General features: G+C 36.8%; 1 protein-coding gene across 1 annotated transcript in view; it reads left to right on the top strand.

Annotated features, from left to right (window-relative positions):
* bop1 (BOP1 ribosomal biogenesis factor) overlaps nt 1-15,779 on the top strand; it is a 73,571-nt gene extending 57,792 nt beyond the window's left edge. Inside the window, exons 11-16 of the mRNA XM_042744892.1 lie at nt 6,762-6,894; nt 9,210-9,390; nt 9,887-10,178; nt 12,705-12,789; nt 12,973-13,080; nt 14,978-15,779. Of these exons, the coding sequence (XP_042600826.1) occupies nt 6,762-6,894; nt 9,210-9,390; nt 9,887-10,178; nt 12,705-12,789; nt 12,973-13,080; nt 14,978-15,131 (953 nt within the window). The 3' untranslated portion in view covers nt 15,132-15,779. The remainder of the gene's footprint in view (nt 1-6,761; nt 6,895-9,209; nt 9,391-9,886; nt 10,179-12,704; nt 12,790-12,972; nt 13,081-14,977) is intronic.
* The last annotated feature ends 1,623 nt before the right edge of the window (nt 15,780-17,402 follow it).

Genomic DNA, 17,402 nt, shown 5'->3' with positions numbered 1-17,402 from the left:
TAAAAGACCGTAAAGAGTTTGGAGAAAATAGTATGTTGTGTCAGATCCGCGTCATGTGCATCAGGTGTATCAAGAGACAGCGCTGCTTTTAAAGTAAAACCTGCTGAGGTCTGTCATTGATGTAAATCAAAGAATAAAAGAAAAAGAGAAATCACTCGACTGCTCCACTCGCTGATTAACTCTTGTAGTTTGAATGAAGATTACTCTGTATAGTTTATGCATATACAATTTATAGTTTATGTAAAGATTGTTTTAAAATCACTTAATATTTTGGAGCCTATTAAATGTTAAAAAATAATGGCAATCAATTATACTGTAATGTTGAAAGGCTATAATTAATAGGTAAAATTGAGGGAAAGAGACGCCAGTAGCAGTATTGTTATCAGTACTTCATTAATAATAGGCTACTTAGTAAAAAGAAGCCATTAAAAGCATATTTAAATATATAATATCTTTGTTGTTTCTACATTAATTTGGAGGTTCAATGTGAAATTGACAATATAAATATGAAGTCAAATCTAGTTGAGATCTTGTGAAGTGTGCATTTGTATCCTGCATGATCGCATGTTCTCTGTGTGACGGTCCCTTCATGTGAATTGAATGCGAACAGGAGGAGAGTTCAGCTTCACTGGAGATGCGCGATCAACAAAATTTAATCTTGTGATTTTCAAATTTAAAAAAAAAATATGATTCCCAATCAACACAAACTTCCCAGATTACTTAGTGCCCTGTTGGTTACAATGTTGACTTTTTATTAAAGATTTATTTATTTGTGAAAAATACATTATCATCTAAAGTATGTTTATTTTACACATTTATTTTTTTTATCCATTTTCATATATATATCGGCCATCAGCACCCTGCTTTCCAAGATATCGGCTGTCAAAAAAACAATATCGGTCAACCACTAAATACAGATGTGTTATTATTACAGTAATAATATAAGTCTATAGAGAGTGAGAAAGTAATTTATAAATAAATTATTAATCCCTAATAATAGGCTATGCATAATAAATAAAGATTTATTTATTACAAATATATTTATTACTATTAATATTTAACATATTTAATGTGTATATATATATATATATATATATATATATATATATATATATATATATATATAATATATATATATATATATATATATAATATATATATATATATATATATATATATATATGGTTATGATAACTGTTTTTTTTAAAGCATTTAGACACTTTGTTGTAATAGATTTTGAGTTTAATCGCAAGTATGTTTGCACAATTTTTTTTGTACTTTAAAATGATGTACCAATAAATTCAGATTGATTCTGGAATAAGTTTTTCTTTTAAATGTGGCCCCTGCTCTGTATATGAGGTGTTATTGGACCGTTTGAGATGAAGTATGTCTCAGCGCTCTTACCTCAGCGGTAGCTAACAAGCTGCTGAAATCATTCCTCACTCACCCGCCATGATGTCATAGCTCTTGGCGGAGGGAGACGGGGCTCTGCGCTGACGGGACGAGCGACCCGTTCGGAGATGAGAGAGATTACAGGAGGCCTGTGGGTTTCGGCAGAGCCAGGATGAGCACAGACGCCCCTAAAATGTCCATATTCACTGGCGCGCCACAATGCGGATAAATCAATCACGACCCACTCATGATAGGTCTCCTTTTCCTCCCTTCTAGACAGATTTCGGTTGTATTTTTTTTATAGGTTTTGGCAGCCCGTCCTTATTGTTAGCCACTCTGGGAATCAACTTCATTTGTTGACGTCTCCGTTTTGAGTTATTTGTCATTTTGAAAGCAGGACAGAAACTTTCTTACTCTTCTTGATCTCAACTTTTTTTTCCTAGTTATGTCAGTTATTATAGTATTTTAGATGCACTTTTCAAGAAATTAATTAAAAAATGACCTTGTTTACTATTGTAATCATGGTCTTATTGTCCATGATTATTAATGCATGTTTTCATAATTACTGTTTTTAATTACTTTTTTTATTCTTAATTTTTTTTTTATTATTCTAAAACTTAATTTTTGAATGCTGTACAAACACTTTGCAAATCTTGATTTTCCCTTTTATTTTTAAAAATGGTGTAATCAAAAACTTGATTTGTATAGAAAGTTGTTTTTTAAAGAATTTTAAAAAATTCTTAACCTTTGTCAAAATGTAAAAAAATTCTCTTCAAATAAGTTTTTATTACATAATTTTTTTAATGCTGGACAAACACTTTCTAAATCTCGATTTTCCTCATTATAATGAGAAAGTACAAATGTGATTCCAGTTCTGCGAGGATTATATGTTTAGATCTAAAAAGATTTTCTTCATAATGGAGGAAAGGCCTCTCTTGAGTGCAGTCTGTTGATCATTATCCGTATTTTCAGTTCGTGGTCCTTTAGATACATAAATGCATGCTATAATCCATCGTATTCCCTCAGTAGGGCCGGCATCTGATTGCTATTAACTCGAGGGGGATATAAATTACTCGAACGAAACGAGTAGAAAGCATCATTTTAATAACACATGCAGTCAGTTTCACTCAGCGTTAGCGATGGCAGCAGCGCGGCCAAATCCACAGAAATCAAATGATATTTGTACAGTATGAAAATGCGGTCGAATTTGCCCGTCTGATTTGAATGAGGTGATCCAGGTAACAATACCCCCCTTTCAGACGCAGAATGGAAATGGTTTCCCATAGTGCTTTGCAGTTGGGGTCCAAATAAGGCAGATAAGCAGGAAGCGGAAAATATTGAAAAAGTGTGTAGATGGGGGCGGTTGCAGTTTAGAGGTAATATCTGCTCAGCCGTCCATAACAAAGAACTTCATAAAGCGCTTATGCAAAACCACTACAGTGAGGGGTTGCTCTTTTGTCTAGCTATAAAATATATTAAAGCAGTAATAAAATGCCCTTTCCCATAGTAAAAATTGGCAGTTGACAACCTCCCAGGCATCACAACCCTTCTCGCCCTGGGCCTGCCCAACTTTCCATGGGTTTGTTTGGTGTGTGTTTAATAGAGATCATTACTTCCATATCAATGGGTTGGGTGCTCATGACAAAGCACTGGTGACTCTTTTGTCCCAGGACTTTGTTCAACCTCTGCGTTCTGGGCTTTCCCAGTTTTGCGTTTGCTGATTTGGGAATTGCAAGTCGGAAAGTTTTTTGTAGAGGTTGTGCAGCCAATGGTTGTAAAACTGGGTTTATTCATTTTAAATGCCTGCAAATATCATGAAACACCAGCAGTTTGCTCCTCAGTTTAGTTTTTATTCTTGTTAGTGGTGTTTACTAGGTCAAGCATCATTAATACCAGTTATTATACTTTAGGTTAGTGATTTGATCAAACCTTTAATCTTCAACTACTGTTCATACATTTGGGGTCAATAATGTTTTCGAAAGAAGTCTCTTGTGCTCACTAAGTCTGCATTTACTTGATCAAAACAAACAGTAATTTTGTGAAATATTATTGCAAATTATTTCAAACAAGTGTTTTTCTGTTTATATGTTTTAAAATGTGATGCAAGTTGAATTTCAGCACCATTACTCTAGTACAGGGATCTCCAACCCTGCTCCTGGAGAGCTACCATCCTGCAGACTTCAGTTCCAACCCTGCTCCAACACACCTGTCTGTAATTATCAAGTAGCCCTGAACATCCCTGATTAGCTGGTTCAGGTGTGTTTGATTGGGGTTGGAGCTGAAATCTGCAGGACAGTAGCTCTCCAGGAGCAGGGTTGGAGACCTGCTCTAGTATTCAGTGTCACATGATCCTTCAGAAATCATTGCAATTTGCTGATGTGCTGCTTGGGAAATATGTATTACCAATGTTGAAAACAGTATATTTTTATATAATCAGTAACATTTTTGTGGAAAACGCAGTAAGCTTGATTTCAGTATTTAAAGGAACAGCATTTATTTGAATTGGAAATCTTTAAAACATTCAAAAACATAAATGCTTTTACTGTCACTTTTGAACAAACTTATGCATCCTTGCTGAATAAAAGTTTTACTTTATATCCAAAAAAGGTATGACCCCAGCTTTAACAGTAATTTAAGTATTAAACTTTGTCACGTACCTTTAAGTCATCAGACACTCATAGGTGATAAAACAGCGGGGGAAAAATCCCACATTGAAGAGAACATTTTAAAATGTAAACACTTTTTCTAAAGACTTCAAATATGCAGCAATGATGAGAATCTCGCAAGAATTTGGTTTTACAGACTCACAAAACGAAAACGCTGCAATTACAGCACGTGAAACCTACAGTTACAGTTTTTGCGCTGTAGTCAGATTGCAGTCTATGACATGAGAAAATGCGGTGAAGAAGGGCTGAGGTTACGCGACTGTGTACATATTTACATTTACAGAGCTCAGATCATGGCCTGAGAGAGCCTCAAACGGCATTCCTCACTAATGATGTGGCCAAACGAAGACGAGCGGTGACATTATAAACTCCAGCATGACACTGTCACTGAGGACACCATGAACTCACTGCAATCCACATGTTTTTGATTCAACGGAGACCTCAATCTGAAGACTAATTTATTTGAGATATGAACGTTTTGAACTGATTTAAAGCGTGGGGTCAAGATTATGTATATGTGTTTGTCTAAATATACAGACAAATTGAATCCTCCTGTTTTTAATCTTTCAATTTAACACCAAACTCTAAGTCTAACCGTATAAAAAAAATAAATAAATAAAAAAAGCTAGATCGAGAATTGATTCTCAGCGTGAAGGCGTTGAGTGCATTTGTGAAGTTGGAGTTTAAAATAAAAAGGAAGCTCTTGGGTGCCGTCCAAAAACACAACTACAAATTAACAGAGCGGCTAAAAGAGATCAGAGTGGTCGGCGGGGAGCCCTGCTCAGCCACAGGAAGTGCTTGTGCCTCAGATCCATACGCTCCCAAAAATAAGCTACACAGCACACACATGACCCTGTGTGAGAAACCCTGGACATATAGGGGCCATTTCAGGGAATGAACTATGAGAAATAGATGCTTTTAAAGATGCTTTTCATCACATGACCCTTTAAATTTGTGGCTGTTTTTTTTTTTACCATTTATAGGCAATAAGTAGTCATTCAATTGTACAAAAATCAGGCTTTTAACCTTAATAATAATACATGTCTTGGTCTTTTGTGATTCGTTTTAAACCGTTGTGAACAACAACTGTATCACTTTCATTCAGGTCAGATATTTTAAAGTACTTTTCTATAATTTATTTATCTTTTCCTTATAGAATATCATTTTTCACTTGTTTCAGATATAAAATGGGTTGCTAATGCTGTTTCTTGTTGAATTTAACATCTAATTCCTGTCATCCTTTGGGACACATTACTGTATTTTTTTCTCTGTCTCAAAGTGCCATTACTGTCCTATAAAATGGACTTTTAACAGTATTGCTGCTTTTTCCCCTCCATAAAGGCAAATATTACCATCATTCCCATCTTATTTATGGTCAGCGTCCATGTTTGAACGTCTACAGGAAAGTTGTGGTGTCCCCTGCATCACACACACACACACATCCACGGCTGTGCAGGCCAGACAGGCCTCTGACCGCCAGCGGGTGTCTGCCACAGAGCCCGTCCCTCCTGCTATATCTGTCGCCATACAGCTCAATACTTAAAAAGTGATTATGGGATTTGGAGTTATTACACTCCACCCTCCAGGCCTGGCCCGTTTCCCCATGTTGTTTTTCCTGTGTTTATGAAGCATGCAGGTATAAAAGTTAAAATGAGATTTTATGGCAGCTTATGATGTTGTGTGGCTGATACGAGGAAGGGGTTTCCCATCCAACATCCAACACTATTAGGCAACTAAATTTTTAAGTGAATTATGCCATCACAAAAATAAATATATTTTAATGTTCTAATTACGGATGCACCGATAGGATTTATTTATTTTTATTTTTTTTTTTTTGCTGATACCGATTTTAACAAACAACTATTGGCCGATTCCGATACCGATATTGGTCAGTTGCATAAAGCAGGGCTTAAAAACGAGAAAAAAAAAAAACATCAGTTCACTCTGAGCAGAATCGGTATTTGAACTTTCTGTTCCTGTGTTCCTCTGTGAAACCGGTTTGAGTTGAAAACATACTGGTTAATAACGTTAAACTTTTTCTTTGGCAATAATAATAATAAAGTACAGTGTTTAATTTACTCAAAAAAAAAAAAAAATCATGAAGAGAGACATGATCTCGCTTAGTCATAGCCAATACAGCATCATCTTACAAGATTTACCAAAGACCAAATATATTAAGCAAAAGGAAAAAACTGACAACGCATAAAAATTCTACCACATAGTAAGCTTTGACATCAGCTATTATGAGTCATTTTTATACTGTATGTATATGACATAAATGGCTCTCATTTTAAATAATGACCGTCTAACAGCAGTAACACACAAACATTAAACACCCAGCTTCTTTTTGTCTGTCACCTTCAGTAATCTTAGTATTATTATAGTGCACTCGTGCCAAAGTGCTGCTGTGTGTGTCACAGTGGTTGTGTAGCGCGGGGAAGAGTTATCCTCCATGTGTGCTGCTGAGAGAGGAAGTGCCGTTGAGCTGACTGTACGCTTTGCTTGTGCCAGAGACTTGAGCGTCTGTGTCCTCTCAGCTGTTCAGACGCTGAGACACACAACCCTGTGCACATTTGCACAACCATGTTAAACACATTTACCCATAACCCATTTTATTAAGTCATTCTGAAACACAGTAGTTTATGTAAATTCTCTAATGAATACATTGAAGTAAAAGTTTTTGTTTTGACCCTTTGACCTCAGGCTCTGATGACTGTACGGTGCGTTTCTGGGAGGTCAGTACAGCACGATGCCTTAAGACTGTGGAGGTGGGCGGAGCCGTGAAGGGTGTGGCCTGGAATCCCAACCCATCCATCTGTCTGGTCGCTGTCAGCTAGTAAGACCCGCCCCTTTTTTCTCTTAAAATCTGCATCTGAATGTTAATGTTCATCTGAATGTTAATTCAATGTTTATCTGTATGTTTTGTAACATTCAGTATGAGATGTATATTATTTGACAGCAGTTGATTTACAGGATTTATTTTTTAATGGGTGTAGAGCTGCAGTCTGGTTAATTAGTAAGATTTATTTTAGTATGCCTCAGGAAAGACCAATCATGAGAATGTCAAATGTTCATTTTGGAATAAAAGCTTTTCTTGAATGTTGCAAGGAATTTAAAGAATATTTGTTATTAAATAGCCAGCTTTTTTAAATTGTTAGTTAATTAGATAGTTAGGAAGTAGGACTGCACGATTAATCAAATGCGATAGTCATGCGCATCTCGTCACTAAAGCTGGTTCTGTGATTAGAAGTAAATCTCAATCACTTGCTTTCAGATTGAGCAACATTTACTACACAGAGCTGTAGTTCACTGACAAGCTACGCAAAATCGCGTTCATAATCGCAGACGATATAATCATGTGATAATGAAATCGAAGATATGGTTCTGCGATTATGAAAGCTGTTTGCATAGCTTGTCAGTGAACTACGGCTCTGTGTATTAAATACTGCTCCATCTGAAAGCATGAGAAAATACGACATTAAATAACATGTTTTTACTCCAAACTCACTTCATAACATCAGTCGGGTGTTTGAAATAAATCTTTCTGTGAGATGATGTGGCTTCTTAAACAGAATAATTAAGGTACGCAATATTTCATAGTATTCTAAGCAGTGATAAAGGCTGTGTGTCTATTAGCATTGCATTATTATATACTTTATTATAATAAAAAATCTAAGACAAACTCAGATAAACCATATATTAGTCATGTTGAATCAAGGAAAGCAGTTAAATCTTCTGTTTACTCAGCTGCAGTTATTTCCTCTGAGGGGCATATTTGGAGTATCTGGCCTTCGGATGGAAATTTACTGCTGATCACAGAACCGTGCTTCACTGAAAGATACTCATGACAGTCGCAGCTTCTGCCTAATCGCGATTTATCGCCTTTGCGCTTTAATTCCGATTAATCATGCAGCCCTATTAGGAAAGTAGTTTAGATTAATCAACATGGGTGCGTAGATAAAAATTCTGATGTTGGTTGGTTTAAATAGTTCAAATGCTGACTGGTAAATAGGTAAGATAAATAGCTAGAATGAATTGATAAACATTAGCTGCATTTTCATTACAGATTTATGCAAAACCTTTGCAATGTTTTATGAATGTCAAGTAAAAAAAAACAATATGAAATGACTGCGTTTCCATAAAAAATGTTATGCAACTCAAACATAGTTTTCCTCTAGCGATAAGTCATGGCAACTGATGTTGGTAGATTTTCGTATATTGCAGCCACCGCACCAGCCATTATTTTTAACTGAAGGAGACATAGGTGTGTATCTTTAGCGAAGCAACACGGAGAGGCTCCCGTAGCCATGTAGGAGCTGTAATGCACCACAGACGTGTGCAGTGTACATAAGGGGTTATCCAAGCATTAATGGTAAGGAAAGCCCCTTAAACCAAAGAGCATTCATGTATGAGGTGTTTCTTGAAGGTTCTAGTTCATTTAAGATCATGTGAATTTTACGTATGCCAGGTGACCTGTATTTGTGCAAAAAAAAAATATTTTTTGCAATATATGAGTTTTTGCAAAATGTGCGTGTTTCCATTAAGCGTATTTTCAATTCGCAATTCCATTTTGTGCAATTTGAAAAGTAATGGAAATGCAGCTATTTTTATGTTAGTTATTTGGCTTATATGGCTAAATAAATAGTTATAAATAGTTGGATGGATCGATGCTAAGACATCCTGAGGTTGTTTGTGTAGTTCAATAAATGTTAAATACTGTATACTAGTCAATAACATTTGAAGTGGATCAAAACCTTTCATCAAAGTTGTCCTAAAACCTAAAACCAAAATGCGTTCTTGTCTTAGGACAACTTTGATGGACTTTTTTGATCCACTGAATCCAATGTTGACTACTGTAGTTAGCTGGGTAGGCACGCTAGGTAGTAGGTCAGTTGGATGAATGGATGATGGATGGATGGATGGACAGATAGACAAATGGATGGATGGATAGATGAATGTATAAATGATGGATCGTTGGATGGATGGATGGTTTGGTTGGTTGGTTGGCGAGGTAGAGGATGGATGGTTAAATATGGGTAAATAGGTAGGTTAGATACATGGACTTGCAGACAGATGGATGGTTGGATAAATAGCTTGTTTTATCTGATGTACAGAGAGATGGATGAGAATGAACATGATGTTTGTGTGCAGTGATGATACTGTGGTCCTGTTGAACCCTGGTCTGGGTGACCGGCTGGTTTCCACCGCTTCGGATCAGCTGATCTCTTCCTATGAGGAGCCAGAGGAAGTGAAGGATCAGCTTGTTCAGTGGGCCGTTGCAGAGGGCGAAGGTCACGAGCAGGGTCACCGCCTCATCCTCAAACACCCCAAGGTAATCAAAACACATACAAACACACCACAACGGTCTGATTTTATATTCATAATAATGACATCTTCACGATCACGATAACCATTAGCAGGTCACATTTCTCCTCTATTTAATTCGATATTTTCCAGTTAACAATAGAAATGAAAAGTCTTTCTTTCCTTCTCTCATCCCCTCTGAGAGCGTCCGTCCGTCTCTCACGTGAGCCACAGCCAGAGGCTTTTAGCTATTGGCAGAAGCCACAAGCCTGTGGTCTTCTTTTTCCTGAAATGGAAAGAAATTTAAGACGCCTCTAGTGTCCAATTAAAACTACTGGAAAAAGCAAAGCAGCGACACACGTTTGCAGACTGGCAGAGGCCGAGCCGGCATTAATAACGGCAGTAAATTTAGTCCCAGCTTGTCTTTGAGGTTATAATTGGATTAATCGTCTGTGGATTTACCGCAGAATGACTTTGACCTCTGACCTCCAGCCACCCACTTTCTCTCTCTTCTCTCTCTAAAGGCCGTGAGGCAGGTGACGTGGCACGGGAAAGGTGACTACCTGGCGTGTGTGATGCCCGACAATGGCAGCAGCCTCCAGGTGGTCATCCACCAGGTGAGCAAACGCAGGACGCAGAACCCCTTCCGCAAGAACAAGGGTCTGGTGCAGTGCGTGTCCTTCCACCCCATCAGGCCATATTTCTTTGTGGCCACTCAGCGCTACGTGCGAGTATACAACCTCATCAAACAGGAGCTCACCAAGAAACTGATGGCCAACTGTAAATGGATTTCAAGCATGGCCATCCATCCTGGAGGTACGTAACTGGATGTTTCTGAAAGGGTCACAATCATTTCATTCAAAACCTAATTTACTTTCTTTTCAAAAAGGAGATGTTATGGAGAATCTCCTATGAATGTCCAATACAATGAAAGCATATTAGGGCAGTAAAAGTGCAGTCGCATTTTACTGTTGCTCAATAAAATTTAGTGAGTAAAATCAAGTCGTTTTATTGGGAATTATGTCTGAACATACTGTGGCAAAGAAATTTCCCTATGCAAATTCTTCAATTTTACAGTAAATTATAAAATTTAAATATTATGAAATGATCAGTTACCTAAAGGCTGTTTGAAAAGCAGTTATTTAGCATTTGTAGCTTTGGGTGTTTATTTCGTTGTCATTATTTTTATGTAGTTCATCATATTTTGATTGTCTTTCAAGAAGTCATCTGAAGCCATGTTATAGTTTGGTTTAAGGAACAAATTGAAATTCAGGCCGTAGCTCTCAAATCCTCATGTGTTTGCATGAAATAAAGGTTCAAATGTAGCAGGTTTATTGTTGTTAGCTGCTTCCATCCAAATTGTAAATTTAATTTGTTTAAAAAATGAAATATCGCAAAAACAATTTGTAAATAACTTAACATTTGCATTCTGTGCATTTAAAAGAACAAAATAATGTAAATCAAAATTTGCACAAGTATAATTTTTGTATTATTTATATACTATTACGCTATTTATTATTTTGAATTAGCTTTTTTTTTTTTTACTTTTTACTTTTAATTATAGTTCAAGATTTAGTTATCATTTTATCCTTTAGTCATTTTACTAGTTTTTTTATTTATCTATTTAGCTTTAAGTAATTTTAGTAATTACACTTATGTTATTTCAATTAGTTGCCAAGACAACATTTCTGTTTTTTTAAATTTCAGCTTAATTTCAATCAACAGAAATCACTTTTAATAGTTCATTAAACAATAAACTATATAACAATAAACCACCCTAATTGGCATAAAAAAAAGAAATATAAGTTGTAGTTTCTGAAAAAGCCTCTCTGGCTCTTGTTAAATAAAATGTCATGCTTATGGCGAACATCAGGTTTGTTAGTAGCAGATGCCGTATGACTGTGTAACATGACTTTCTTTGATGTACATCTAAGAATTTATTCTGTAACTGTTACAATCTAAGTTTTTGTACTTCTGTTAACAGCAGGCTTGACTAAGCTTTGGACATTGTATGTGAAACTTGATGCTTTACATACTGCACTTTTTGGCTCAAAATGTACATAAAAATACGCTGTAATAAACTTGATGTTAAAGGGATACTCCACCCAAAAATGAAAATTTTGTCATTAATCACTTACCCCCATGTCGTTCCAAACCCATAAAAGCTCCGTTCATCTTCGGAACACAATTTAAGATATTTTGGATGAAAACCAGGAGACCTGTGACTGTCCAATAGACTGCCAAGTAACTTACACTGTCAAGGTCCATAAAAGGTATGAAAGTTGTTGTCAGAATACTCCATCTGCCATCAGACATGCAATCTGGGTTATATGAAGTGACGGGGATGCGCTGTTTTTTATGCGTATTTAGCTTTGATTTGAAAGAAATCAGCGCATCCTTGTGGCGCGGATGATACAGAAGAGTATACACAGCATACGGTGATATGGAGAGACACAGAGGAGACTGTTGACAAAGGAATTGTTGAATAAAGTTTTTTTTGTTTTCTTCGCTTACAAAAAGTGTTCCCGTCGCTTCATATAACCCAGATTGCACGTCTGATGGCAGATGGAGTATTCTGACGACGACTTTCATACCTTTTATGAACCTTGACACTGTTATTTACTTGGCAGTCTATGGGACAGTCACAAGCCTCCAGGTTTTATCCAAAATATCTTAAATTGTGTTTCGAAGACGAATGAAGCTTTTACGGGTTTGGAACGACATGGGGGTAAGTGATTAATGACAAAATTTTCATTTTGAGATGGAGTATCCCTTTAAATACCATTGGTGTGTCTCCTAACCAAATGATGCACAGAGTATCCATTATTATGACCAAATGAGATTTGAGAGCTACAGCAGAGAAAAAGATTTTGAGTGAATGGTGATTTAAATGTTGGTCTGTTGTATGACTTCAGATGACTCAAATCGAATGGAGTGCTTTAATGGTGCTCTTTTGTCCTTTTGGGAGCTTCATATGTTCAGAATAGGCTTTGAATGAATGGAAAACATAAGCTTGGACATTTTTAAAAATACTTTGTGTGAAGAATGTAAGTCATTGGTTTGGAATGAGATGAATAAATAAGAAGAAATTCATTTCGGGGTAAACGACTATGGACGTTAACCTCTTACGGTAACCTTTGAAATGAGAACTGGCTGCATTCTGTAGCCTGTTACGGTATGTTATATAAAAGTGAGTGTTTGGAGGTGACCAGAGGAAAGTTATTCTGGCTTTATATTTGTCTTGGTTTCTCAAAAATGTCCCTAAAGTGACATGTGACATCAGTGACCACTCTCTGGATGTCAGATGTCATTTGTTTCTCCTATTTTACCCGTTTTCCACAGGCGACAATGTGATATGCGGTAGCTACGACTGCCGTCTGGCCTGGTTTGATCTGGACCTGTCCACCAAACCATACAAAGTTCTCCGGTGAGTCAGCACGAGCAGGTTTTTATAATCTGGGCAGTCTGGGGCAGACTCGAGGGAAATTGTTGGTAATGTTGGGCCTGTCAAATAAATGAATGTCTCCTTCTGGGACTTGAAGCAGTTCTGTGTAACGTCCCTCTGCTGTCGGGACGCTGACGGGTCTGTCTTGTGTCTCTGTCCATACAGACATCATAAGAAGGCTCTGAGGAGCGTGGCCTACCACAGGCACTACCCGTTGTTCGCGTCCGGCTCTGATGACGGCAGCGTCATCGTCTGTCACGGGATGGTCTACAAGTGAGTCTGATCGTCTTCCTGTCCGGGTTTTTACTGTTTTACTTTTTCCCAGTGTTATTTAGTCTGCTGGGTTCTCTCTTCTTTGATTTTCTAATCCCTCTCCATTCTTTGGCTGCATTTCAAATAGCATACTAGCAGTAAATAGTATGCGTACTGTGCATACTGTACATAATGTGTGCCGTAAGCTGATTTACTCTATGCATATTATATCTGGGTTAGCATGTGCCATATACAGTAGAGTATATTTCAAGGAAAACTGTTTCCCACAATGCAATGCGCTTAACTTTCCATTTCCAGTGTAACAAATGAACTAGATATTAGATGTAATTTCTAACAAGTCCATTGTGGGAAACTGTAGATTGTGCAGTGTAATCTGGTTGTATACTGCACATTTTAGTTCATATAGAAACCTTGTGTACTGCACACAGTGTACATACTGCATAAATAGTGTGATATGCTGTCCTGAGCACGGCCTGTCTCTCTTAACGTGGTGTAGTTCTCTCATGTCTGTCTTTTCTTCTGTCTGTCTGTCTGTTTCTCTCGGGCACGTGTCCAGTGTATCATTCCTGCAGTTTGATCAGGGACACTCTTTGAGCAGAGCTAATGATCCGTGTATGGTACAGGGCAAGCGAGATCTGGGTGAAAAGCTTTCATCAGCTGGCCTTAATAGACCTCTTTATACTCAAACTGAGGATGTCATGTTATTTTTCCACTTCTTACTTTCCACAGTCAAACTGTTGATGCATATACAGCAAACCATATTTCCAGAATTCACTGTTTTATGGCCTTTACAGCCCTCAGACAGTTAGAAGAAATGGCCAACAGATTTGACCACAAAATTTGGGTAGAGAAAAAGGAACGGTTTTCATTGGGATGGGACAGGATGATTGACTAAGCTAAAAATAGAGTAGATATAGTAAGGTAGACTAGATTAGTGAGGTCTGTTAGCAGTTTATACATTTTTTATTCTGTGTTTTTATTGTATTTAATATTTAAGAGTTAAGTGTTAATGTTGAAATTTAAAAACTTACTTGTTGGATGGTTTTATGTAGTTCTGCCATCTTTCCATGAAATGCATCTTTAATAAGCAAGCATACTAACTTTTGAAACAGTTTTGTTAGAAACAATTTATGAATTTTGTTTAAATTGTTACATTTGTGGTCAAAATGACAATTTTTTTTAATAAACCATTTTGACAAATATTAGTTTTTTACTCTGCATAAATTATTATAGTGTTCAAAGTTTTATCATTTAATAAATGTATTATTTAAAAAATCAAAACAATCAAATATGTGCATAAAAGACATTTAAGATATTTTATGTAAAAAAAATCTGATAAATACATGAGACATTTATAAAGTTTTCAGTATTCAAATTTTATGCATGTGATAATTATTAAAACAAATTACCTGCACAATAATGTTAATTAAAATGTGATTTAAAATGTACGGATTTGGGTTTTATTAATTTGATTACATTAATACTGAAAACATACAAAATTGAATTCATAATTTGTCTTTTAAATTTTTTTTAAAAACAATGTGCACATAAGAAGTTTAAAAAATTCTAGTAAAAAAATTTAATTTAATATTTCAAAATGTAACAACAAAAAATACATTTTAAAGGAATATAAATAATAAATGAAGGCATGGTAAAATGTTTCAAAGATGGTTTTAATATAACCTACATATAACAAAAAAATTTTTTTTGAATCTGTTAGGTTTAATAAAAATCAACTTGTGTGTCATAAAAGTGCCTGTAGTTGAAGAAACATCTACTGGCAGGAAAGAATTCAGGCATTTAAGATCTGTTACTGGAGCCAGACTTCATGAAAATCATTATTCAGAGCCAGTTGTGAATAACACTAACCTTTCTAATGTCTGTGTTAATCCTACAGTGACTTGCTGCAGAATCCTCTGATTGTTCCAGTGAAGGTTCTGAAGGGTCACACCATCACTCATGACCTCGGGGTCCTCGATGTGACCTTCCACCCAACCCAACCCTGGGTGTTTTCCTCAGGGTCCGACGGAACAGTCCGTCTTTTCACCTAGAGAACAAAACGAAAACATCCCTCCATTGGGAGCCGCGACCTCGAGTTTTCGAAACCAGAAATTACACGCCAGTTACGACTCGATGAGGATTTTTAGACTTGCTGCTCTCCGAGGCCATTGACATGTTGCTGGCAGGAATCAAGCGCCTGATCTGATATTGAACATGTCATTATAATATGTGTTTTGAGCTATGTTTTGCCTTTTTTATGTTAGAAGAAAATACATCCAGCCGCTCGTAGATTCCCACAGGACTCGAGTGCAGCGTTAAAAGAGAGACAGGTTTGGTTTCAAACCAAAAACCATGTGCACTCGGAAAGGCCCATTTCCGTATCGGGCTGTCAGTGCCCCACAGCAAATCAAGCCCAACCGCTAATCCTTGGACAAGGAAGCTGAAATTGAAATGAAACAAATGTCCAACGTTGGGCCTTGCCAATGGAAACAAGACATGAAACAAAGCTGCAGACGTCTGTCCTTCACTTACACCTGATGTTTTCTTAAACCGCCTTTTGAAGCATTTCATCCAAAAATGGCACTACCATCGACTCCTACCAGCGTCAACATGTCGCTTTTTATTTTTTACCTTTGAAACCTTTACCAGTTGTAATTCAGAGACCAGTTACTTTTTAATTAAACATAGTGTTTCTTGAAGGGTGTTTGGAGTTTTTCTCTTTCTCTTCTGGTTTCTCACCACAGGTCAGCGAGGGTGATTTTCAGGACTCCTGAATTATATGCAGCGAGGGTCTGGGAATTGGTATCGTTTCCTCTCCTGAGAGGCCCAGACGCTGCTGATCAGACGGCATTGTGTGTTATAGATCATATTACGTGGAGGCCGTCCACCTGCGGGTCCTTCTCTCAACTCAAGGCTGTGAGCCTCTCCGTGTGGAGAATTCAGTCCTTTGTTAATTTGCCAGCATCTCCAGGGATTGAAGTGTTAGTAGGCCAGTGTAGATTAAATATTATAATATCAGATTACAACACAAAATTGCTTACCAAACATGAAAAGTACTGTAATATTTTATGTGGTATTTATATTGAAATTCCTCCATTCTCTGGTATCCAGTGATACACAATCTTTGATCATATTCCAAATTAGGAAATCATTATAATGCAAAGATACATCATGAGAAACACAAAGAATTAACTTAGTTTGACCATTACCAATGAACGGCTGTGGTATTTTATCATATAATGCATTCTTATCCAGGAAAGCACTTATTCTTTTGTTTTTTGCCGATTTAGCATTAATTTTATGGTCACTGACAGATTGCCAACCAGATGACCAGTCAGTGCTGAGTTTGTTCCTTCGATCAGTTCAGCCAGAGTTGATGTACGCCAACCCAGTGGAGGGTAGAGCGCGCGTCTTGTCCTGGAAGGCTGTCTGGATATTATTCTGTTATTTATATGATTAGCGTTCAGTACGCCAGGCACATTCTGTTTTGGGGATGTCAGTTATCTAAAAATAACTTAAACAGTCATTGTCAGCGCTCCAGTGGTTTTCCCTCAACTCTACAAAAACATGAATGTGGTAGCAGTAATTCAGCGGAGCGTGACTCCTGTGCTCATGGAAAGAGACAAGCCTGATACACGAAAAATATGCCTATCTTGGCGATTATATTTAATGTTGCTAAACAGGAAGCATGGCTGATTTTTGCAAAGTACTGTGGAAAACTGGCTGATGAATTTAGTAGAGAAGGAAGTCATTCGTAAGAGAATCAGCTGTTTAACGACTGTCGTGAAGAAAGATGGCCCTAAGATGGTGACATCTACCAGCAGGGCATAACTGAACCAAGAAAACCATTCAAAACTTGACTAATCCACAGAATGGAAAAGCAAGTGTACATGCAGTTAAATTTCTGCAGGAATAAGAAATAATTTGTCTTTTTAAAATGTCATGTTAAAGCTTTGAGACCCATTCATACTGTAATAACAATCATATTACCATCAACATCTGTTATTTGAACCCTGCAGTACATGCCTTAATGGGATAGTTCACCCAAAAATAAAAAAATTTGTCATCATTTACTAACTCTCAAGCTGTTCCACACCATTATGAGTTTCTTTCTACTGTTGAGCATTAAACAAGATATTTTGAAGAATGTTGGTAACCAAACAGTTGAATGTAGCCACTAACTTCTATGGAGAAACTATGAAAGTCAATGGCTTCTGTCAACTGTTTGGTTATCAACATAACTCACACAGGTTAGGAACAATTGGAGTGTTAGTAAATATAACAGAATTTTCATTTTTTGGGTCAACTATCCCTTTAAAGTA

This window comes from Cyprinus carpio, chromosome B19 (assembly GCF_018340385.1).
Source record: "Cyprinus carpio isolate SPL01 chromosome B19, ASM1834038v1, whole genome shotgun sequence".
NCBI classification, from domain to species: Eukaryota; Metazoa; Chordata; class Actinopteri; order Cypriniformes; family Cyprinidae; genus Cyprinus; species Cyprinus carpio.
Note: the sequence above shows the minus strand (reverse complement) of the source record. Positions and strands in the feature narration are given on the sequence as shown.